At 42.7% G+C, this 23,860-nt stretch overlaps 1 protein-coding gene across 4 annotated transcripts in view; it reads left to right on the forward strand.

Annotated features, from left to right (window-relative positions):
* IL1RAP (interleukin 1 receptor accessory protein) overlaps nucleotides 1-7,662 on the forward strand; it is a 51,906-nt gene extending 44,244 nt beyond the window's left edge. For 3 of the 4 annotated variants that reach the window (XM_085325173.1, XM_085325175.1, XM_085325174.1), the window contains one exon: nucleotides 6,923-7,662. In XM_085325173.1, coding sequence (XP_085181299.1) covers nucleotides 6,923-7,647 — 725 coding nt within the window. In that variant the 3' untranslated portion in view covers nucleotides 7,648-7,662. Of the gene's footprint in view, nucleotides 1-512; nucleotides 3,696-6,922 lie in introns of those variants that run through there. The other variant, XM_085325176.1, reaches the window with a different exon arrangement.
* Nucleotides 7,663-23,860: the final 16,198 nt, after the last annotated feature.

The following is a 23,860-nucleotide window of genomic DNA, read 5'->3' on the forward strand; positions in this document are numbered from 1 at the left end:
ACCAAAGGAGGTTTTAAGCACAGGCTTCCTGCTACCTATTTGGACTGTCTTTTTCCACTTGAGGTCATGCRTTGTCCGGCTGGTCCAGGGACCAGGTGCTTTAATTTTTATGCTTTGCTCTGAACAGCCTCTTTTTCCACTGTCTGTAGAAGGAAACTAAATCTGAGCCTATCAAGGCAGCTACCTTTGCTGCTTGGCACCCTCATGGCATCGAATGGTGTCACTGCCACAGAGTACAACGTTTTTTACATGCTGCTACTTCAGGCACCTTGTCCACATATCATGGAGAGATAGGCAGACAGGCTAGGAGCAGTAGATTTCACCATCTGGGACAGTGAGTACTAGCTGTGGCATAGGAGGCCCTACCAAGGATCACTTGCAGTGTTGGGAAGCACCAGTGTAGTCTCTGGAGAGGGCCCTCAAGGGCCTCTGAGAGGTACCTTGCATCACCTTAGCAGCTCAGTAGCCTGTTCTCAGCCATCACTAACCACCTTGATGTTTCTTTCTCCCAGTTGTCACAGATGAAACCCTGAGCTTCATCCAGAAAAGCCGCCGACTACTTGTTGTCCTGAGCCCCAACTACGTCTTGCAGGGGACACAGGCCCTGCTGGAGCTCAAGGCTGGTCTAGAGAATATGGCTTCCAAGGGCAGCATCAAAGTCATTCTAGTGCAGTACAAAGCCATCAAGAAGAGCAAGGTGAAGGAGCTGAAGCAGGCCAAGGCAGCCTTGACTGTCATTAAATGGAAAGGCGAGAAATCAAAATTTCCAAAGGGCAGGTTCTGGAAGCAGCTGCAGGTGGAAATGCCGGTAAAAAAAAATAGCAGGAGTTCAAGCCTCAATGGCCAAGAGCCTTCATATTTCTACCTAAGAAATGTTTGACACTATCAGGAAAAAAAAAAATCACAAGTTAGGCTGGGAGTGGGAAAGAACTCAGGGCTTACCATGAAGGACTCTGTCTTGAGCATTTCAGAGGACAGTTGTGTTTCCCTGCAGCTTTCCTACTGCCCTGACCAAAGACACACACACCTTCTTTTTGCAAATGCTAACTTCTAATCAACTACAAAAGTCCCAGGCTCAAGATCTGAATTTGGACTCTGTAGGTGGGGTGCAGTCAGTACCTGGTGATAGCATAGCATTTGTACAGGCCAGTACTTCTATCTCTAACTTCTATTAGACGCGCTTTAAATCCCTGGGCAGGGCTCTTTCCCTCTCCTAAGCAGCTTCACTCCTTCCTGTTCACTGGTCCCCACTGAGGAGGCTGAGGGGCAGTTTGAACAGTGTCTGCAGTGTGGGGCCTTTCACGTGCCTCATAGTCCTGCAGGATTGCAGATATCTGCTTCTGTGGGGGAAGCACACTACAACCCCTACACTCTTAAGGCTCCTCATTGCCTCCTTGCACACTCCTGTARGAGCAGATGCATTCAGGTAGTTTGCCAGTGTGAAATGACTGTTACAGAAGCAAACCTTTTTGTTTTTTGAAGTTCTGTTATGTGCTATTTGTATTATATCATTTCTACTAATAAGTGGTCAGTCTCTGGGACTCTGCAGTCTTCTGAGTGTCCCAGATCCTTCAGGGCTGTAATGCTCTTAATCCAGGAGAATCTCTTGTTAGCAGAGGTCATGGAGCATGTGTAAGAGGTGCTTATTCATAGAATAAACTCAGGGACTTCACAAGCACTGCAAGGAACCCCAATTTACTACTGAACACCCCTGCTCTGTCTGTGCTGTTCCAGTGGGAAGGCATCRTGGAAAGTGTTGCTGAGGACACGGCACAACACTAGATATCTGCCCAGCTTTCTAGGGGACCCCACAAACTTATCTGAACTGAGTGATGAGCATCGTGTTTTTTGTAATTCAGGGCTTGGGTTTAAACCTACTTCAGTTTTACAGAGCAAACCTCTGCTCCTCTTGTTCTCAGTCCAGAGTTGCAGAATGAAGGTCTGTCTCAGGTTCTGCAGCCTTTCACAACAGCCACAGGGTACCAGTCCTTGCTTAAATAGGAGGCAGCAGGCGCAGGAAGGGCCTGCATGTTAATGCACCTGCAGACGGGCCTTGCAGACAAAGGGGGAGTGTCGCTTCCCTTGTAGGACAGACCAAAGCACMGCGGGCCTTGGCTAGTACTGTTGTTCACAATGTTTTCACATAATACTACAAACTCTGGGGGTGCCTCAATATTCCCGTAACTACCTATGTAAGGACCTTCTCACATAGTTACGGAATTCAGTGTTACACACACTAAGTGCATGTTGAGTTTTTATAGATAATGATCGCTCTTGAGTCAGCTCTGACTCATGCTTTCACTCTGCTGGTGTCCAGTGAGTGAGGTGTAGCCATCCATAATGGCATTAAAAAAGCACTACAAGTCGGAGTATACGCACTATTCACTCAAGTGGGCTGCGAGGTTTGTGGGTGACCCAGCAAGCAGTCCAGCTTTAAAGGTGTGGGGCTGACTCCTGGAGTCAGCAAAGACCCCTTACCCTTATGATCTTCTTATTACTAATTGTATTCAGGGGAGTTGGGGGCCCCAGCCACCACACCACTGGGCTAGGTACTGTAAAAACATGGAACAAATAGAGCCTTCTTTCTCGCCTTCCTCTTCATCCCTCCCTCCCCCTCTCCCCCCARTAAGCTTTGTTTTAAGCAGGTGAAAAATTGCAGTCGGCTTCACTAAAGGCAGTGGAGCTTCTTACCTGCTCAGAGGTGCTTAAAAGTTTTGCTGTTGTTGAGCCTTCCTTCTGCAGAAAGGCAGAGCAGATTCCCACACTCCGTGAAGCTTCATTTGTATGAGATACCATCCAAAAATATGCTAAGCTTTGTGAAGCCATTGCAACTGCATTATTTTGCCCAGCTTCATCTTTTTGTTCATGTTCTCAGCATCTCTGTAAGCAGCTGCCAGATCTGCAGGCAGAGGAAAGGCCCTGAGGCCAAAGCAGAACTGTGTTAGATTCCAATTTGATTTCTAAAAAATTGTCTCAGAAATATGCATAAATTCAATTAACATCCTAGACCTCACCACATTGCCTCTCACTTTTGGCTGTGGCACCAAGAGAGTTTCTGCTGATATTTTACTAAGTCTGATTATTTAGAAAATTAAAGCCCCCTCATCTACTTTGCTGGGTTTATTCTAAAAGTTTTCTAAATAAATAATGGGCATAGTCTTTCTCTGGCATACAGTGCAGTGGCCTTTGGTGCCATTGCAACCCCAGAACAGGATTACCGAGAGAGGCGAAGCAAAAGCTTGGCAGAACAGCCACAAGGCAAGAGGTGAGATGGTCTAAAATGGGCATGAGAGGTCCAAAGGGAGTAGTGTGGAAGGAGCGGACTGGAGCTTGACCACTGGCTTCAGTGGGAGCTGCCAGACCAGGGGCAAACCCAAATGTTGGCTGCAATGCAGCTCTGCAGGCCTCCTCTAATAAACCTTCCATTACTTCCTATGCCACACATGGTTTCCATTAGAGGATCCTGTCACTGTCTGTCTAGTTCAGCTGACTCATTTGAGTCTCTGTGCTGTAACCTAACATTTATCAATATGCAGCTCATACAAAGTTCCTCATTGTTATTTCACGGGGAAACAGCCTTGCACAAATTGGAATGGATATTTCCCTCTGTGCTGTTTGATGTTTTACAGCTGTTCCAGAGTTCTCCCTTCTCTTTTCTGTATGTTTTTACCTTTGTGTTATTTGATCTGTGAAGTGTCAGTGTTATTTTATTTTGCTTTTCAATAAAACATTTTCACTTTTGCATTTCAATCCTTGGGCATTTCTCATCAGTATCGTTCCCCCTACCATCACATCTGYGAAAGGATGTCAGAGAAAGGTGACTATGTAGTCCATGCGTCAAGATCAGCTGGCGACATCTCCTTAGAGGGTGGGATTTTACTGGCTGCATAGACCCAGCACAAGCTTTAGACACTGTTCCTGCCACCTGGTCCACAAAGGCAGAAATGCGGAGGCATGCAGCAGCCAAATGTCACCCAGCAGTTGTACATGCACACATAGAAAGTCTCTGACCCAGGAAACACTCACATGTGCAATCACAGGGTAGAAAAATGCRAGAGACCAAGCAAATAGCTGGAGTTTTGGACAGCGCTTGGAAATCCGCCTTAACCACAGCACATATTGCTTCTCCTCTCRCCTTACAAGTAGTTGGCTAAAAAAGGTTTATTCATCTTCATTTTTTTCCCCCTCTAACCCATTTTCTTGATTTTTTCCCTTGACTGCTTCCTATCAGATTAGTTAATGGAGACTTGTGACACTCGGTGGATTTAACCCCACAGCTTTTATTGGGCTGAGACAGATGCAGGGTTTTTAAATGCTTCTGTTCTATCTCCAGGGTGCATTAGGGCAGACACAAGTAATGCAACAAAAATTTCCAGTCCTTCATGAAAATTGTATGGTAAAGATGGAAGTCTCTCTCTCTCTTTTTTTTTTTTTTTTTTTTAAGTGAAAGACAGAAATCCAAGGGTATCTAATTTCCAGCTTTGTTGGTACCCAGACCGCAGCAATGTCATTCCTGCCTGTCCCATCCTAGTCTGTTGGTATTACTGGGAGGAATCATCCTGCCTGCACATCATGAAATGATCACCTGAGATTCTATGTGAGGTGGGATTATGACAAATCCCTGGACATCTGATTGTAAGCCTGAGTTGTCCTGGTCAGCCAAGTCTAAGGGCATCCCTTTCCCAGGAGTGAAATGTACCTCTTATATTTTCTAGGCTGAAAAAATGCTGAGTCTCTAAAAATGTAGCAAACTCAAAATATGATAAAAGAGAACCGTCATTGTCATTTCAGTCTGAAACATTTCATTTCAACAGTTTTGGAGTCATTCACGTTAATTTAATCTGTTCTTTTGAGCAGGCGGGTGAAACAGGTGACCTCRCAAGGATTGTTCCTGCGTACATTTTTCTGTGATTCTGTGATTTCAGTTTCAAAAAGAAAGGTCTTTCAAACCAGCAAAGGAGCTTTTTCTTTTACAAACTGTTAAAGCCTAGCTGATTTCAGAATAGATCCCAATCAGTTATAGAAAGGTTTGTATGAGGTCTGGACTCAGTAAATTGGCAGATTGCTGCCAATTCTTTGTGCCTTTGAAATAGGGTGGTTAGAATGTTTCACAGCTTTAAGTGAAGATTTTGACAGAATTGACTTTATCATTTACTTTTGGTTTCAATGAATCCATATTTTCATGCCTGGACAGGGAAAAATCCCTAAAAAAGCTTGCATATAAGAAAAAAAATACTCTAAACAGTTTTATTTAAATTCCAGTACTACATTAAACAACCAAACAGTACCTTACTTTCTCCATTAGGATATTCCTAATAGACAATTTTTTTTATCTCAAGTCCTTGGTTCCCAAGCAATCTAGTGACAATGAGTTTTACTACTGGCCAAATGGCTTTGAAAAAAACATTTCTTTGTATAGTTTTAAAATAAGATGCCTTCAGGTGCAACACAGTGCATTTTGCACTGTGAGAAAAGGAAATAGAAACAGTCAAGTGCTGGAAGAATAAAAGGCACTGCATGGAAGGAGCAGTATTTTTATTACATAAAACACCACTGTTACACTGGTAGAGGGTGAGGAGAGTCTCCAAAATGGGGCATCAAACAGGGTTTACAGATTTTTTGTGGTGATCTGCCCATGTATCAGCTCTCGCTGGTGTCAAGGTACCAACAAGGACGACACGCCAGGGTGGAAGCCCTCTGAATTGCAGCTCTGTTCTGCTGGCAGTTTTAAAGAGCTCTCCTCTTCTTTCTCACCCTTCTCACTGYATAGAATGGCCCCCAAAGCCTCAGAGTAAATAAGGTGAACAAAAGTGGGGTCAAAATTGCATGAAAGAGCTGGAAGCTGCTGCAATATCCCCTCTGTCTTTAGCAATGCAAAAGGAGATGGAAACAGCAATCAGCTCTTCTCTCCCAAGAAAATTCTTAAACAGCCATCTCCTACAAGAGGGTTTTCTCACTGAGTCTGCAAGAGCTCCCACTCCAACAGTTCTCCCTGTCCTGGTGAACACCGCCTTGTCCTCAGGTCCCCCAGTACCAGGCACAAGCCCTCAGCAAGTGGGCAGCTTTTACATGTTCTTTAAGTTTTCACAACCATTTTGTTAATCAATCTGAGTTAATTTGCTAAGTGCCACAGTTCTATTAATTCCCATCTTTTGCACTGCTCACTCATTAGCCATAACACCTTCAATACGCTTACTGCATCACAAGTCGTAGATAGAAGTCCAAGGACATCCTTCAGGTTAGCTGCTTTTCAGTGCTTATAATAAAAGAGATGCTGTCCTTGCCTGGCACCGTTCCGGCTAAGCATCTTGCTGTGCTTTACAAACTGCAAATAACCATAAGAAATGCTTTGAAGGACAGTATTTTCACCCCACATTACAGCTAGAGGAACTGATGGAGAAGTTTAAGGCTGACATTTCCATATTTCTAAGTTTGGATGCTTCCATTTCTGGATAAGCRGCATGAGAGGGAGGGAGGTGGATTTTTAGCCTTGCTAGTGCAAACTGGAGCCCAGTTATGTGATTGCTTCACTATGTTTTCCTGGTGCAAAGGGCTGCCAGAGCTGTGGCAGGTGGTTCTTGAACTGCCCTTTATGAAACTCCTGCATTTGTCTGTGCAGGAGATGATAACATACAGAGCTGGAACCATAGTGCTGTGCTGGCCAGACCACTTGTCTATCCTGTTGCTGCTGTTTCTCATTTACCACTTCAGCCTTCTCAAAAAACAACTGCAAAACAAAAATATTAGTATTGCTCCTGCAGTCAGGACTGTGGGCAAATCAAAATTCACTGGGCTTCCACCAACTTCCCTTCTCTGGGAAGGAGGATCTGTGCAGGTATGCYGTGAAACAGCTTTCCTGGGCTTTTCTCTCCCTGTTCCTTTGCTTTTGTGCACCCCAATCCCTCTGCTCTTGCACTCATAGATACCACTGAAGCAGTTTTCGACTTCATTCAGAGGAGCCGTAGGATGATYGTGGTCCTGAGTCCCGATTACTTGACAGAGAAGAGCATCAGCCTGCTGGAGTTCAAGCTCGGCATCATGTGCCAGAACGCCATTGCCACTAAGCTCATTGTGGTAGAGTACAGACCACTGCAGTGCACCCACCCCAGCATCCTCCAGCTGAAGGAGTCCGTCTCCTTCGTCACCTGGAAGGGGGAGAAGTCGAAGAGGTCCGGCTCCCAGTTCTGGAAGGCACTGCGTCTCGCCCTGCCGCTGCGGAGCCTGAACGCTGGCTCCGGCTGGAACGAGAGCTGCTCCTCCCAGTCCGACATCAGCCTCGACCCCATCCAGAGGCGACGGAGCCGCTTGAAAGGGCAGCCCGACACGCCGGGCGCCGCAGCAGGAGCTGCTGCTCCCAGAGGGCCGGCCTCAGCCCCCAGGTCAAAAGCCAAACACCGAGCCAAACACTTCTTGGCCTGCCAGTGCTGTGTGACCTATTGCAATGGTGACAGCAGACTYCAGCGCAAACATCAGGCTGTGGCTGAGTCCAGATGGGAGACTCACCTCTGCAAGCCGGGCTCAGGCAGGCCTGAGGCGCGGGGGGTTCAGAACAGGAGTCAGCCAGAGCCCCTGCCCGCACAAGTCCCCGCTCTCGCCCTCTGCCATTACAGTGATTTATCGAACAACAACGACTTCTACGTCCTCTAGCCAAGTCCGCGGGCTGCAGCCTGCGTTTCAAAGCACTGCAGAAGCTAGGCCTGCAAAAGAAATTCACTGGGCCCTCGGCTAAGATGTTYTTATGATATCACAGGCTGACTTGGTGTCTTTCTATGTTGTATCATTCATCTTCAGGCCCTCAGGAGCATCTGGAAGGACTGCAGTGATACCACAGAGTGTCTCCCTGCTGGTGATCTGAACCCAGGACATGGAATAAAATACAGAGCAGTGGCTGGGAGCTCCTGGTTCATGCGTGTCGGGTCCTTCTGCTTTATTTAAATTGCAAAGTGGAGCTGAAAAAACATGAGTATTTCTCTGCTGTTTCTTTTTACCAGCTGCAGTTGTGTTTGCCACAGGTTTGCTTCTGGAATCGTGGGTAGAGGGCAGGTGCCCCAACGGGAAATTGAGAGGGAGGCGCAGAGGGGAGAAGCAATGTGCGTTTGTAGTAACCTCTGCAAAAGAGTAAGGCTGGCAAGCCTGCACCTCTGCATTTTGGAAAGAGTGAAATTTTGCTAATGAGTTCAACAGGAGCCCCCTGCCAGTGCAGGATGGTGCTGTGCAGGACAGAGCATTAAAAGAATTTGTGGTTTACCACTGTGGTTTAAAAGAATTTGGTCAAAACTTTTAAAATAGGTCCTTTCTCTCTAAATAAAACTGAGTTCTTTAACCTGCTGTTGTTATAAGTGACATGTACAGTCTTACGAGCTGGTAAATGTTGGAGCCAGAAGYCTTGTTCACCAAACACCACTTGGGGAGGTGATTTGCCCAATCTGATCAAGGTGCCCCTCTGTTCCCAGTGCTTTTAGAGCACTCCTGGGCTTGATCCACTACCCTGCTTCCCCATAGGATGAATTCATAGTCAATGAGCTCAGGGATACAAGCAAGGCCTCAAATGCTCATAAAAAAAACCTCAGGTACTGAAGCCGAGGGATCCTAAGTTAACTGCACTTCATTAAATAACCCCAAGAGCCTTCGACCAGTCTCCTTTGGGTGGCTATTCCACCATCAGTTGAGCTTGCTGTTGGCAGTATTTCCCACTGTTCACCCAGAATAAAAACTTCATTTGTCTTGTTCCATTTTGTATAACAACTTTTCTCCTCCCCCTCAGAGAACATGGTAATCCTGGGAGTTAGCTACCCACCTTCAGCTGACATTCAGACACATCATAGTGGATAATATACTAAATATATTTTCTTTCCTTGAGAAAAAACAAACAAACAAACAAACAACAACAACAACAACAACAAAAACCCTTCCTAGCCATTCTAATCAATCTGGTTGCTTCTTCACAAGTTCTTGTAATTCCTGCCTGGGCAACATGAACTAAGTGCTCAAAGTACAGGGCCTGTGGCCCCTCGAACAGACTCTTATTTCATGCCCACAGGTGCAGCCCTTGTGACATTGCTGGAGCTGTGAGGAAAGAAGGGGCCATATTTCACCCATTTTAATAGTGCTGAAATCTATTTATAATTCACACATCACTTCCCTTCCTTCAGCAGCCCTCTTCTGCAATATACTTTAGATTTTTTTCTGCTCTTTCCTTCAGAGATCAAACACAGCTGATCACTTTCTTGTTACCAGTCTCTGTGAGCTAAATCCTAACAGCATTGCTGCATCAGGCTGAGAAAATAGATAAACTGAAAAACCCAGAGCTGAGTCAATCTGAAAAAATAAAGACAAAAACCCCTATCTAGCAGCTCATAAAATTTAGAARCTCAGATTCTAGAGGCCTCTTCAGGTATGAATTTCTCTATGATTTCAGACAGACACACTTCAAAAGGCTCAAATAGGTTTTTTCATAAGTGTTCATTCTGAGTGATCAAATAGGAGGAGGGGGGAATGAGATGTTTGGAAAGTGAGCTGATAAATTGCAGAATGCTTTATAAGAAATAATTACCAACATTAAATGGTTAAATAGTTCCAGTTTCCTACAACTGGATGTGTCACATCGCTGTCAATGAACCTGGCAGAATTGAAAACATAAGCCGAGAAATACAAATAATTTGCAATCAAATATCCTCCTGAGCAAATATATTTGTTATTTGCTGGCATTTTACAAGGTTTATTTGCAAACTGTGTCCTTATTTGACCATGTTATTCACTCAGTCAGCTACAGCAGTCTGAAGATACAGCTAACATCAAGCTAACATCATCAAGTGAAGCTGGTAATAGACATACAAAATGGCCAATTCCAATCTGTTGGGACAAGGTCTCTGTCTTCAAGAAAGAACAAATGCAGACTAGTAAGGGTCATTGCTACTCCTATGGCTTCAAAAGAGCTAAGGCACTTTTAGGACCTTCAGAACTGACACAAGGCTTTAGTTGCTCTCATAATGAATATGGAGAGAAGACAAATTTCAGTGTGTGCACAGCTATGGGCCTTTGCTCCCAGAGACCAAGCTCCCAGAGCCTGAAGGCATGCTATACTAAATGAGGTGTGTCTGCAGGGACACAGATACTAAATCTTGGAGCCAGTTTCAGATGTATTGCTCTCTCATCTTAAACATATTGGTTAGAAATATCTCCAAGTAAACAAGTTTTGCATCAGAACTAAGTACTGCGTTAGGACCAGAATAGATTCATTGCACAGGGCTCAAATGCTGCTCTGCAAGAATCAGTTAAATCTGTTCATCTCTCGTATAAGATTGACTGGTGCAGATGGACTATAGTCACTGCTCTCTTCTCTGGTACATATGTATTTGGAGCTATATTTAGGCTGCTTCTTGCTGCAAGAGGTATAAAAAGAGGTTCCCATTTTGCCTTTTTTTTTAACATATTTATGTCAATTGCATACAAAAATACAATTATATCCAAAGTTACCAGTCTCAGCACAGTATTTACTACCCCCTTTGCCTTTTATATTCCTCTCAGGAGACTTGTTCAGGGGTGAGTAGATTTAGTATATATGGAAATTTTCCACTAAATCCTAATGGAAGACCACATTCCAGTAACCTTGTACCTCCTACCTATGGCATGCTGCAGTACAAAGAAACCAGGTCCTAATGTGCAGACTTATTTGTACAATATATCATCTTTGTCTAGATGTTTATAATATATGGAAGGCTGGAGCCATCATGAAGGCACTGAATGGAGTTAGCTAAGGGAAGGTAGGCAAGTCAGGCAGTCTCACTGAACTTCAATTTATCTTTACTTTAGTGACTGCAAAGCTCTGATGCCCGGGAGGTCTCTCCCTTGCAAGTTCCACTGGACATGCCAGTAATGAGACAGTTCCCATATCTGAAATACAGATGAATCACTAACCGTCAAGAACTTAAAGCAAATTTTATTTCTAACATTAAGAAGAATTTTGAGCTCATTCATCAAACTAGATACCAATCTTGGAGCATCTGATCTGAGTGTGTTTATATCAGACATTTTCCCAAATGATGACAAGACCATGAAGGAACCAACAGATGCCAGAAATAGGAAAAAAAAAAATAYATGCTTCAAGTCCTTAATACCATGTAAGCTCTATGTATTTATTTTCTTCTACTTTTGATCCACTACAAACCCAGGCTCTGCAAAGGCTGGTAGTCAATACTCCAGTTAATAGCATGAGATTACATCTGAAAGCCAGGCCAAACAGTCAAATGGAGATCACATCAGGGTACACGGGAAGGGTGCACCTGTAGCATGGAACTGCAGCCTGAGAGGTACATGCCCCTGCTCATCACCAGGCCACCCAGTCTGGTGTCCAGGGATGCAGAAAAGCTGTAGGTTTGATATTGTATGCTTCAGGGTTCATGCTAGATGATAGCATTACTGATCACACCGTGGAGAGGCTATGACTCCAAAAAGACATAGTAAATGTACCACCCATCCTAAAGATATTAACAAGACAAAGTCATATTTTTCTATAAACTATGTTGTAAAATTTGTGTAATTCCTCATAAGATCAAACAGGGTAATGCRAGCACAGGGGACACTACCTTTACACCGGTATGCCTTTAATTAATATAGTGAATTGTACTTTGTTAATGCATACTTCCACAAAATCATTTGATCTTGATTTGAAAACATCAAGGAGTTTTCAAACCCATCAATACTTTGTTCCAGTGAATAGCCACATCCTAAAAATCTTGCTTGATCTTTGTTTTGCTTGGTTTTAGCTTCCAGACAGAGTTGTTGCTTTACCTTTCTCTGATGCAGTAAAGAGACTTCCCAGGGGTTTTCCCCTGTGAGGATATTTACAAGCAGTTGCCAAGTCATTCAGCAAGCCTTTGCTCATGARAGAGCTTTTTTTCTCAAGTTTTCTAAGTGTTTTTGTTTCTTTTCTTCATTATTTAACTTTTCAGCATCATTTTCAGAACATGAGTGGCAGAAAGATTGCTCCTGTCACCTGGGCAGTGCAAGGAAGTGGAGTTACTAACCCTCGGCTGCTCACTACTTCCCATYGATTCTTTTGTTTGTGCCACCACATCTCAGTGGGAAATTGGATTTCATTACTTGTCCACTCCAACACCTTTTCCAAGCAGGTGTCATGGTTGAGGGTGCACCCCGACGCTTCATCAGCAGGGTTGTATATGGYTTTGTGCTATTTTGTACTGTATCTTCTTGGAACCGTTTCATCAAGCAATCCAGATCACGTTGTATGCTCAGTGAAGTGGGAAATAGTGGTGATACACAATTTTTGCGCCATCTGCCACCGTTATTAGCAAACAATGTTTTATTTATCTCCAGGTCAGCCATGAAGACACCGACTCCCATTAGAAACATCATCCTCACTGAGAAGTTCTCTTCTTTTGAGATCTACAGGTTAACTGAAGAAGAACAGACGCAATGTTACTGTGTATGCATAATGTTATGCTTACAAAGCACTACCATTCCTGTGCATCTACAGTTAATAGCCACACTGCCAATAGTGCTGAAGGAAAAGGGTCATTTGGGAAAGTCTGCCTCTATAGAGCCATGTTCACTGGTTGTTAATTAATTATTCTGCTACTGTGAAATTCCATTGGGTGGAATTCCATACTGCCTTTTCCATTACTTGAATTCAATCCAGAAATGAGCYTGTAGTTATCCATACAGAATCACAAAGAACCAGGTGTCCAGTTCAGAGGCAATCCTATTTTTTTTTTTTTCTCTGCTGACCTCGAAACAGCGAGAAAATAGCACAAAAAGATATCAAAACTTCCCAGAAAGAAAACGTTTTCATAGCAATTTATATTCATAATAAAAGGAAAATACTAAATTCCCATTTTAACTTATGTTTTATTTAACACAAACATATTTTGAAAGTTTTTTAAGCAAAGCTCAGTGTGCTGTACCAAGGGTGCCAAAAACATGCTGGCRTTTCATTTCTGCTTTGTTTACAGCATGGGTTGAAACCAATCCCTTTTAAAACACATTCAAACAGCATTTTCCTTGAAAAAGCAGCTTCAATTATAAATATGCATTCAGGTCTGCTTCAGTCATCAGACTTGCCTTTTTATTCATAGTGGCTTAGCATTCTCAGTTTTCAGTATTTGTAATTTCCCAGAATTCTAAGACCCATTACAGAATTAGGCCAGTGATGCCATGAGCTCCTCGATCAACATTTCCACAGTTGAAAAGCTTGCCTCCAACCATACTTTTACAGCTAGCTGGAATAAATCAGCATGTTTGTATATCAGATCATGGCAGCTCCGCAAATCTCATTCTTGTTTGTGTTTTGGGTCCAAGAACATGACTATGGGTAATTCCTCTTACTACCTCTTCTCTGTTACATATTGCCAACACAAACGGAGATGTCTCTGAAGACAGTAATCCATGCATTCTGCTTTGCTTGTGTCATCTTTCAATGCAAACTCTTGCCAGTGAAAGAAAATACTGTTTCATTCATGCTTAGATTTCAATTGGATGCTACTTTGTGGAGGCAGGCAAGAGGGACATCTATCCTTTTGTTTCACATCTCTGTCTCGAAAACATCTGCTTCACTTGTGGTCATGCACTAGGGAGCAGCTGTTTCCTCYCATTCAGTATCAGCCTCATTGTCCCATGTTCATTTATCTACATTTAACATCCTGATGGTTTCAGAGAGCATTTCAACTCACYCACTGCACCCTTCAGACATGTACCCACGAACAAAACTCAAATACCTGGCTATTGTCCCCAAATACCAGCTTCTGCTTTGGCTAATTTCTTCCAATATAGTGGCATAATGGTGCCAGGGACCTGGTGAATAAACACTTTCTGAATTCACCCAGCCAACAGTAAATGCTCGGTTGGTCTTCGGCACTAGACTACGTTAGTCCCGCCTTTGGCTAGACCAGAATGGAGAAAGTTAGGGCATCTAGCCTATGTCAACACCCCAGCTTCTCAGAGTAGCAACAGATTGCTGTTTGTGCYGAGTGCTAGCTGTCTTCTTGCCTGGCCTCACGATTCCTTTTCCCTTGAGTTCTTTGAGGATACAGTTCAGTAAATATCAAATGTGTCAGCAGATTCCATTCACCTCATTCTAATTTTAAATGTTTACTATTGCTCTTTTTTAGTACATATGGAAATAAATCCAACTAACCAGGCTGAGTTACAGTTTGCCAYGTAGACATTTTGCAGCTTTACTTTGCCTTATTCTTACCAGCGAGCCAGGCTTTGTACCGTATGCACCTCTTTCACTTCTGCTGAACTCCCATATGCAAATATCATTGAGAAGATGCACAGAGCTCACTCCAGATCTCAAACTTTGCTCAGTTCAGCTCAACGGCTTCCAACWTCTCTTACATAAATTTTATGCCTGGGGAGACCCAAGGGCATTACCTTGTAACTAGGTGAAGATAATTTAACTTTCTATCTTCATTGCTCGTTTGTCCGTTCTTCTTTCTTGTTTGTTTGCACCTGAAACTTCCTGATGGTACTGCCAAGTGCACAACAAGCATCCAAATACTTCTGGCTGCTCCACACACTAGTCTGATAGGAGGGAACTCATCATCTGGCTATACTCCAACCTGCCTGCTTTCTTTGCACTGTTCTTATCTATTCCTCACTGATGTACAGATATCTCCCTCTTGCCTTTGTTCCCCTGTTGTAACACGACCTAGACATTTCATATGTGCAGTATACTTTTTCTTCTCATTCCCAATAGGTAAGGAAGCATGTGCCAGATACTGTACAGATGTCAGGAGCACTCTAAAGAGGCTTTACTCTTATTTTATACAACCCCAGCTGCCATAGGCAGGCTGGCAGGAAAACTTCAAAAGTTTCCCCAAAGTTTTGCCCCTGCCTATAGTGAAGAGGTCAACATAGTAGATGCTTTTAAGCAGTGACTTCATCAGCAAATGTGGTCCAAATCTTTGCGCAAGTGTCCATCTGCTACTTAACAAAATAATGCAAGATCATCCATTCCTAGCAGCCTGGAGGGTGTCACCTCCTTTCACTGGTTGTTTCAGTTTGGTGGATAGCTTATATTTAGTCTCTGGTATGTTCTGAAAGGAGATGGAAAAAGAAAGAAGATGTAGCGAGGAAAACAGATCACATCTTTCCGATTAAAAATGGATTCACCAAGGCATTTCCAGTAGTACATTTATTTATGACGAAATCACCTTTTTGGAGAAAACAGCACTTGGCAGGCAAATAGCAGCTCTCCATTACAGCACTACCAAGTAAAACTCTGGCTACTTATTTCACATACAGGTAATTGTTTAACCAACACTTCTACTGAGATACTAGAATAGGAAGAACAACTTGCTCAAGTGCAAGATCTAGGACTATACTTGAGAATTCACAGCTGCCTGACTTACATCCTAACAGCATTTCCCATTAGCTGCTATCACCTTTATACCTAATTGGAATAACTACTACAATATCTGGTTTTCATTGCTTTACTCTCAGACTGGCATCTGGCCATGTGCTGTAACCTCCCTCCCCTTACAATTACGGATAGTTAGAAGCTCCCCCTACTTTCAGTCTCTGGCTGAAAGAGTGGAACAAAAAGGAATTAATATTACACTGCAGTTCTCTTAATATATTTCCCTTCCTTTCAAAAGATAAAATATCAGAGAAAGAGTACTGAGCTCTAAGAGTACTAGGAACATAGCTGAAAGGATCAGATATTGCATTGTCTCAGTTGTCCCTGTGTTATACTGTCCTCCAAATATACCCMCAGAAAAGCCAAAGGGGACAGCTATTCTCTGTCAATAAATAACCTTGCTAGTAGGGGGAATCTTTACAGCAAGTCCCTTACTGCCTCAGACAAGCCCCTTAAGTTTCACCTCATTAGTCAATACATGCTAATTACATCAACTGTGTTTGAAAAACAAACTCCGGTCTGGGTTGAGGTATATCAGTCACCACAAATACTTGCTGAGGCCTTAAAGTTAAGACTGTAGCAGCTACTTTGGAACCAAGAGGTGAAAATGAAAGTCATGGGAGATCCCTTTCCTTTTCAATCACTAAAGAGCCTACTATCATCTGTCTTAAGAGAAATGACTGAGAGCTGTATATTTAAGTACTTTCAAATACCTAACTCTAGGTGATTGCCTGTGGTTACAAAATTACTTCATAACATAGCAGAGTTGAACTTCTGCATCTGATTAACAGCTTGTTCTGTTAAAATACAGCTTGTGCTAAGGAAAAATTGGAGGCAAGCATGTCAGTTCTTCACTCTACCATTTCCAAAATGAGCCCCTTGAGTTTTGGGGGTCCAGATTCCCAGTGTTTGCAGAACTGACTAGACAGGTTGCCCTCTGCTGTGTATCTTCAAGTCCTGTTACATCCCAAATGAATGTTTTAACTAGTGAGTTCCATAGTCCTTAGAACTCTCTCTCTCAGCTTTTTGTGAATCTCATCAACTGAATTAAGCCACCCTAGACTAGCTGTCACAATGTGCAGACTATTCTGGACAATGCCAGTCTGGATCAATGCCGAACAATTTTTCTCATGATTTTTCTGACTACCTGCAGCTCCTTTTCTGTTAGTCACTTGGTTCTGGTAAGAGATGCATGCAGAATTTTTCAAAGGTCTAGCATCATATTCCTGATTTGCTCTGTCCAGAGGCAGTCAGAGAATCTGTAATTGATAAATACATGTGAAAACCTGCAGGTAGTTTGTACTGCAAAGTACTGTTAGTATTTTCCYCACTGTGCTATCAGCTGAAGCCTGTTCTGGCTGATTACTGGGAGTATATTACACTCTTCTGAAGCCTCTGAAGGAGGGGGAAGGGAGGGTGGGTGGCTGTTTTGTCCTGCTTTGCTTTTTCAGACATATCTGAGTTCCTAATATGTAGTTTCATATATATGTGTGATTGGTTCAGTTTTTTCCTTGTTGATGGAGCCTCTGGCAACTGAAATTCTCTATTAACCCTTGCTATGTTTCCAAGGTAAGACAATGATTTATAGAGATTGGTGTTTTCTATAGACAGAATCAGGCATTGTAGCACAAGGCTTGGCTGCAGAGTAACCTGCTCAGACCCCTTCTGTTTACATCCACCTTTCATGGGCACTGGGTTCATTCACATTCCTACAATAGGACAACATACTTTACCACCCTGATAAGCAGCTCTTCTGAGAAAACTTGCTTCTTCTGGATGTGTTTTTCAAGGAAGCGTCCATTCTTACTGCATTGATGTGCATATCGGGAGTGCTGTGATATTTGCCCTGTCCTTAGGATGGGGGCTCTTCTGGGCACCCCCGCCTACTTTACAAGTGAACACACACACTTCAAACTGCCTAGGGTAACTCAAGAGAGCAGAAAGTATTGCTAAAAATACTTATGCAGAAGTTATTTATGGCCTAGCCCACATCAGCCCTGTGATGGCCATTACACAATGCGGCACAAAGAAGCCCTTGTCAGGGGGAGCACATAGCCAGTTTTACAGCTCACAAGTTACCAAGGAGCAATCTTACTGGCTTTTTGAATGAAATCCTGTGGTTTGGGGGTCTGGAGCTTCAAATTGTTAGATGTCAAATCTTTTTAAGAGGTTTGTTTTCTAACACCTCCCAATTCAGATGGAGCCCTGGTAGAAGGGAACAGAAAATGCTAGAGCACAACTCAAAGACATCGCACCTTTCTGCCACAAAGCCAGGGTAGGCAAAGCATGCCTCCCCAACTGGGATTTAGTTTGAGATTATCATTATTTGCATTCTCTAAATTTTTGGAGAAAGAATCATAACAGCCTACAGAACAGGGAAGGAGACTTACTCCTTGGCTGATAGTGGACACATACCCACAGTGGTAGGCACAGAAACAAGATACAGGTTGCAAATACACCACAGGCTGCTAGAATGCATAGCCAGTCCAGATGGCTTTTGGCTCAAGCCCCAATAAAAATACAAAGAGTTTATAAAATCCTTATATTTATATAAATTTACATCTAGATTTGAAGAACTAAAGTCACTCAAAATTCAGTGCAGGGAAATCTAGCCTTTTGTTTTGGGCTATCTCTACCTTTCTATGGCTTCTTTTGATTACATTTGTATTTTACAGTGGCTTCATGGGTGTCATTTTTTAAACGTATATGCTAAAACGTCCAATGTGAGCTGTTATGATGAGGACATGACAGGCACGCTTACAGAAGAAAGAAACTAGAGTGTATTTTTGATATAATGACACTGCCAGGATGCAAATGTAATAGAGGAATTATGGGAATCTTAGCATTTCTCTGCTTTGTTGCTCACTACTTGTTTCTGTAAGTCAGCTGTGATTTAGAAAATAATTCCTGAGTTTACTTATATGATGTGATGGCAGAAGGAAAAGAGTATTGAAAGAGTATTAAGCACTGAAGTCAAGATCACAAATCAGGTTTCTCTTTCCTGTCAAAGCAGCCATCTTGTCAAGGAAATAAGACTGGTTTGACATATTGTTCTCATCAAATCCCTAGTTGCAGCTCCTTATAATCGTATTATCTATTTGGTACTAACAGTGAGATACTCAGTGATCACTTGCAAGTCCTGGGGCCTGGAAAGGGCCTGGAAATTGGCCCTAGAGCCATTTTTTTGTCTCCTTTTCAGGATAGATGTTGCACTTGCCTTTCTCCATTCCTTTGGGACCTCTGCTGTTTTCTATGCGTCCCCAAGTACAAACAGATTTAGTTCAACTAATTCCTTAAGTAGTCTAGGGGGGATTTTAGCAGCCCTTGCCAGCTTGAACACATAGTATTTCTTTAAGTTTAGATATTTCTTTAATTCATTGTGCCCTTATGCTGCCTTGGAGTAACCTATTCCCCATACAATTAACTTGATTAATTCCCTGGTCAGAAACTTATTTGTGAAGAATGAAACAAAAATCCTTTTGAGCACTTTAGCTTCTTTGTGCTTTCCACTGTTTGCTCCTCTTCCTCACTAAGTAATGGGCCGGTAGTTCCTTTTGCCGATGGCCAACCAGGGCATTGCTTTCACAGGCCTTCTCAGAGAAAAAGTGATACAGAGGAACCTTCGGAGTTGGAGAACTGGGCTGGATATGTTAAAAACACCTATCAGCTCCTGAGTGAATCTTCATAGCATGCCAGGATTTGCCAGTAGCATTGAGATACAGGTGAGTTCTTTCTTTTATGCATTTGCTCATTTTGTTTGCTCATTTTGAGTCTAAGCTTATCTCAGCAGCCATCCAACTTCTGCACAGCTGGGACTGCCTGGTAATCCCCACATGTTTTGCAGTGAGGACACATYTCTAAAAAACATGGACAAGAAACCACCCTCCACTTACATGCACATGTGGGAACTGAGAAGCGGTTGCTTCTGATTAACCCTTCCCATTGCTTCCTAGTATGTCTGAGTTGCTCTCCTGCTGGAGAGTTATCAGCTGCTCCTGCATGTATTTGSAAAATAGCATCAAATTTCTTTTTCTGATGCCTTCCAACCTTTTGCAGCTGTTAAGGAGAGCAAAGGAATATGATCCCTGGATGTCAGATGACTCAGTCTAGTTTTCCAAATCTAAATCAGTTGATAACTATTAAGATCAGTAGTAAACKCATGCAAGAGAGATTATCATACATCTGCTGCTGTGGTTTTCCTTCCTCTGAAGCATTTGGTTATTATCAGAAGCAAGATCTCGAACACTTGGTTATGGGTTATAGAACAGTCACTCATAGGTCTCTAAAGGATCAAAAAACAGGAAGCAAATTTAAAAAGCCTCAAAATCATTGCRTTTTAACCAATCATGATTTTCACACTAATCTCCTGATTTTAAGAGAACTGGCTGCATTAGTTTATAGTGCTTGGGAACAGTAATGCTAAATATAAGTAGGCATCTGTGTGCACTGTAGCTGACAGTGGAAGCAGGTAAACAGAATTTGCCCAYATAAGAGCAGCCTATAACTTACAAATACCTTCTAGGTGTTTTTACTCATTTTTAACAYTACTTTTTGTGCTCATAGCAAAAACAGAGCCATTTTCAAAAATGAGCTACCTTTAGACTTGACTTGCTTGATGCCATCTAGTGGTTCCTTCAGGAGAGTAGCTTTTGGAGAGGAACACACAAAACCTGAAAGATCACAAACTATCTTTTTGAAAATAGGCACTGCAAGTAATAGCCATTCTTGGAGTTTCAAAGCTAAAATCAGATGAGATGACTCCTAGTTATCTGCTAGTATCAATAAATCTTCTGAATTAGGCCCTGCATAGACCCAGCACACCAGAGACTGGCCAGCTATCTCCTTAAAAAGCCTGGCATGAAACAATCTGTAAAAGTGAATTCCTCATGGAAAAAACATAAAAGTACAGAAAATAGCTTCCTTAAAAAAAAAAGAGCCACCTGTGAAACTCTGAGCAGCCAGCATGGATATAGAGGCAACACCCAGACAACAACATCAAATACAGTCAGAGATTTCTTACAAGTCCCTCTCGGTTCTTCCAAAACCTTCTGCAGTAGGTTCTTATATGTGATCTAACAACAGGAGCCCAAATGCTTCTGCCCTTCYAAGACTATCCCAGATGATCATGTTGATTTGCAGCAAAGCCTCTAGGTGACCCTGCTGAGGGAGACTGGACTAGATCTCCAGAGGTCCCTTCCAACCTGACTGAGTCTATGATTCTGTGAAAGCCTAATTACAAGTAATTACTTAAGTGCAGTTGTAGGTACCACAACATYCAACTGAAATACACTTTGAAATCAGCAATGGAGCAAGTCATCTAATCAGCCTYTCTTATTCTGTTCATGAATAAGCTAAGGCAGACTTCTGTTTTTTACTGAGTCCAGTGAGTGGCCTGAGAGAACAGCTTCCAGTCTGCCTGGAATTTCTTCTTAATACATATCTGCATAATGCCTGTGTCTGGGCTTTAGTTTTCCATCCAATTCATTTATAATCCTTTTTTTTTTGTTGTTGTTGTTGTTGTGAATGTTAGGACTCGGTGTATTTTTAATCTTCTTTTTTTTGTGTGTGTTTGAGAAATTGCTAATATTCATTCATCAGAATATCTGGATTTATATATTTAGAGTTTCTATAGATGGTTAATTTATATAAAAATAAAAATTTTCCCCATCATATTATTATAACCCTATTTTCCAGTTGCAAAAATTAACTGTACAAGGCTTTTTAAATGGGATAGACTCATTACTTCTACTGTAAGATTGTTAAGAATTTCATTTCTTTCATTTCAGYGTTACTGAGGAATCTAATTTCATTAGCTTCCTGGCTTATCTGTAGTAAAAGACTCTTTAATTTAGCAAAACAGACTAATGTTTTCAAAATTGAAAACAGTGTTTATTCTTATGTTTAAAGGAAAATAGTTTGTTTCTAAATAATATTTTCAGGCAATTTGATTTCCATACAGCTCAGCTATCTCGCTCATCTCTAATCACTCTCTTTCCCTGCTGCTGTTCAAACAAGATCAGTGCGATTATTTTCTCAACTAAGCTCTTTGAATAGTCTCTTRCACAGACTCTAGATCATAAAAGTCTATGACCCCATAGATCACAAAAAAATGAGCTCATGTTCTGATGAACTGTCAATTGTTTCCAAAAGGTTTGTTGGCAACATGGTTTTAGAATGGAATGTGGAGCGGCTATTTTTGCTTCCGTTATTCATCCATTCCTTTTCCCCCTCAAATAGCCTCTTTTCAGTTCCAATGCATGTGCAGACTAGAAATAGCATCAGCCCTGGAGGATTTTCCTTTGCAATTCACTTAGACATTCATTCCCCAATTTAGGGTATCTGTTCCCAACTCTTCAGAACAGCATCTCCTTCCCCTATCACTACCGCACGCCTCCCGCACACAAGTAATGGTCAGGCTGCCTCGGGAGAGTGTTAATCTCAATTAGGTCAGACAAAGTCAGAACAACTCTCCTGCTTGCCTGCCAGCCAGCAGATGTAGCAAGGGGCTGATTTTATTAATCATAAGAGATGGTGCAAAATTCTGTTATCTGCTTAATAGTCGCTAGAGGGCAAAGCAGGTCTCTGTAAAGCAGTCCTACACCCTGGAGGAGTTTTACCTGGTGTAGCTCTCACTTTTGGCTCCTGGGCTCTCGTGCGGGGTCTGTGTGCAAGGATCGAGCTGGCTGTGCCCACCCTGGCTTCTAGGGGGACAGCTCACTGGAGAGCGACCTATGTGCTGGCAGAAGCTGTGCAGCATCCAGGGATTACTGAGATTAATTTACTGGCAATAACCAGGTTTGACTTGTTTGAGGCACAATCAGTTTTGCAGCAATTCACATATATTTCTGGCTTTGCAGGACAGTGTCAGCGTGGCTGATCTTGCTTTGCTTATATAAGAGCATCTACATAAGGTCAGGGCAAGGGTCCTTGTAGCCCGGCATGCATTTAGTTGGGTGGCTCATAGTGTCATTCCAAGGGAAGAACATATTGAGTTATTTCCCCAGAAGAATCTCCCAGACAACTCTGGTCTGTAACTCAGAGACTTTGGGAGCCAGAGCTGTGATCTTTATAGTTAATCCTATTGCCAAAGCTGCTTTCTTGAATTTATCTGACTGCCTTTTGCAGCAACCAAGTGTCCAGTTCTGRGCTCCCTGGTACAAGAGAGACATKAAGCTACTGGAGAGAGTCCAGCGTAGGGCTACAAAGATGATCAGAGGGCTGGAGCATCTGCCCTRTGAGGAAMRGCTGYGAGAGCTGGGCCTCTTCAGCCTGGGGAAGAGCAGACTGAGGGGGGATCTTATCAATGTGGAYAAGTACCTGAAGGGAGGGTGTCAAGGGGATGGGGACAAACTCTTTTCAGTTGTCCCRTGTGACAGGACAAGAGGCAGTGGGCACAAATTGAACCACAGACAGTTCCGCCTGAACGTGCAGGGGAATTTCTTCACTGTGGAAGTGACAGAGCACTGGAACATGTTGCCCAGAGAGGTTGYGGAGCCTCCTTCTCTGGAGATCTTCAAGGCCCGCCTGGATGCAACCCTGTCTAACATGCTCTAGGTGACCCTGCTGAGCAGAGAGGTTGGACTAGAAGATCTCCAGAGGTCCTTTCCAACCTTACTGATTCTATGATTCTATGAACCTTTTGAGATCTACAGTGTTTTCAGTCAGGAGGCCCAATGTTCAATAGGGCACTGTATGAAAAGGTACCTCCTTCTGCCTATTTGAATATCCTGCTTGATCCTTTCGAATCAAATCCCCCTGTGTTGGTGTTAGAGAAAGTAGAAAGCTGTAGTCATCTTTTCATCCTTAGCAAGCCCACTATGAATTGAAGTAGTTTTGTCATATTCTCCCTCAGTTGTTTCTCTTCCAGGGTGAAAATTCCTAACATGTCCRCACATGGAGTTTGGACATTCACTGAGTCATTCGTTCTATGTTGCAGATCAGGAATTGCCCCTTGAAGTCTGTGTGGAACTAATTGCGAAAAAGAGGAGTGAGAAGGTGGAGTGGGGGATTGAATCCTGGGCAGATGACAACTCCAGGGGCCACAGAATATTGTTCTGGCATGGCTGCATCTTCAGCATATTGAGAAAACCCAGCTGAGCACAACTAAGCCAGGAGAATACAAGGTGTCAGTGAAACCCCAACTGTCAAAGGTATAAGAATATATATTATTGATATAGTCCCAGAGAAGTAAGCTGCTTGTCAGGCCAGTGCACACTAAAATGCCTTTGGAGAGTGTCTATGAAGCCAGAAGCCCTGACTTTAAACCTAATATTTGTACTTTTGATCTTTCCAGGTTCTCAGCATCTCACTGAGCATTAGGGCTTCCAAAGTTAAGAACAGAAATGTTTCAGCGTTTCTAAAATAATCAGTGAATTTCTAGATCTGCTGACTAAAAGAAACCTCAACCCAAACTGTTCCAATTTTGAAACAAAGCCTGTGCTTTGGGTGAAGTACTTAAATCTTTTACCACTTCCACAGACC

The sequence above is a fragment of the Rhea americana genome, unplaced genomic scaffold (genome assembly GCF_003343005.1).
Source record: "Rhea americana isolate MKP2758 unplaced genomic scaffold, rheAme1 scaffold_96, whole genome shotgun sequence".
In the NCBI taxonomy this organism is placed as follows: domain Eukaryota; kingdom Metazoa; phylum Chordata; class Aves; order Rheiformes; family Rheidae; genus Rhea; species Rhea americana.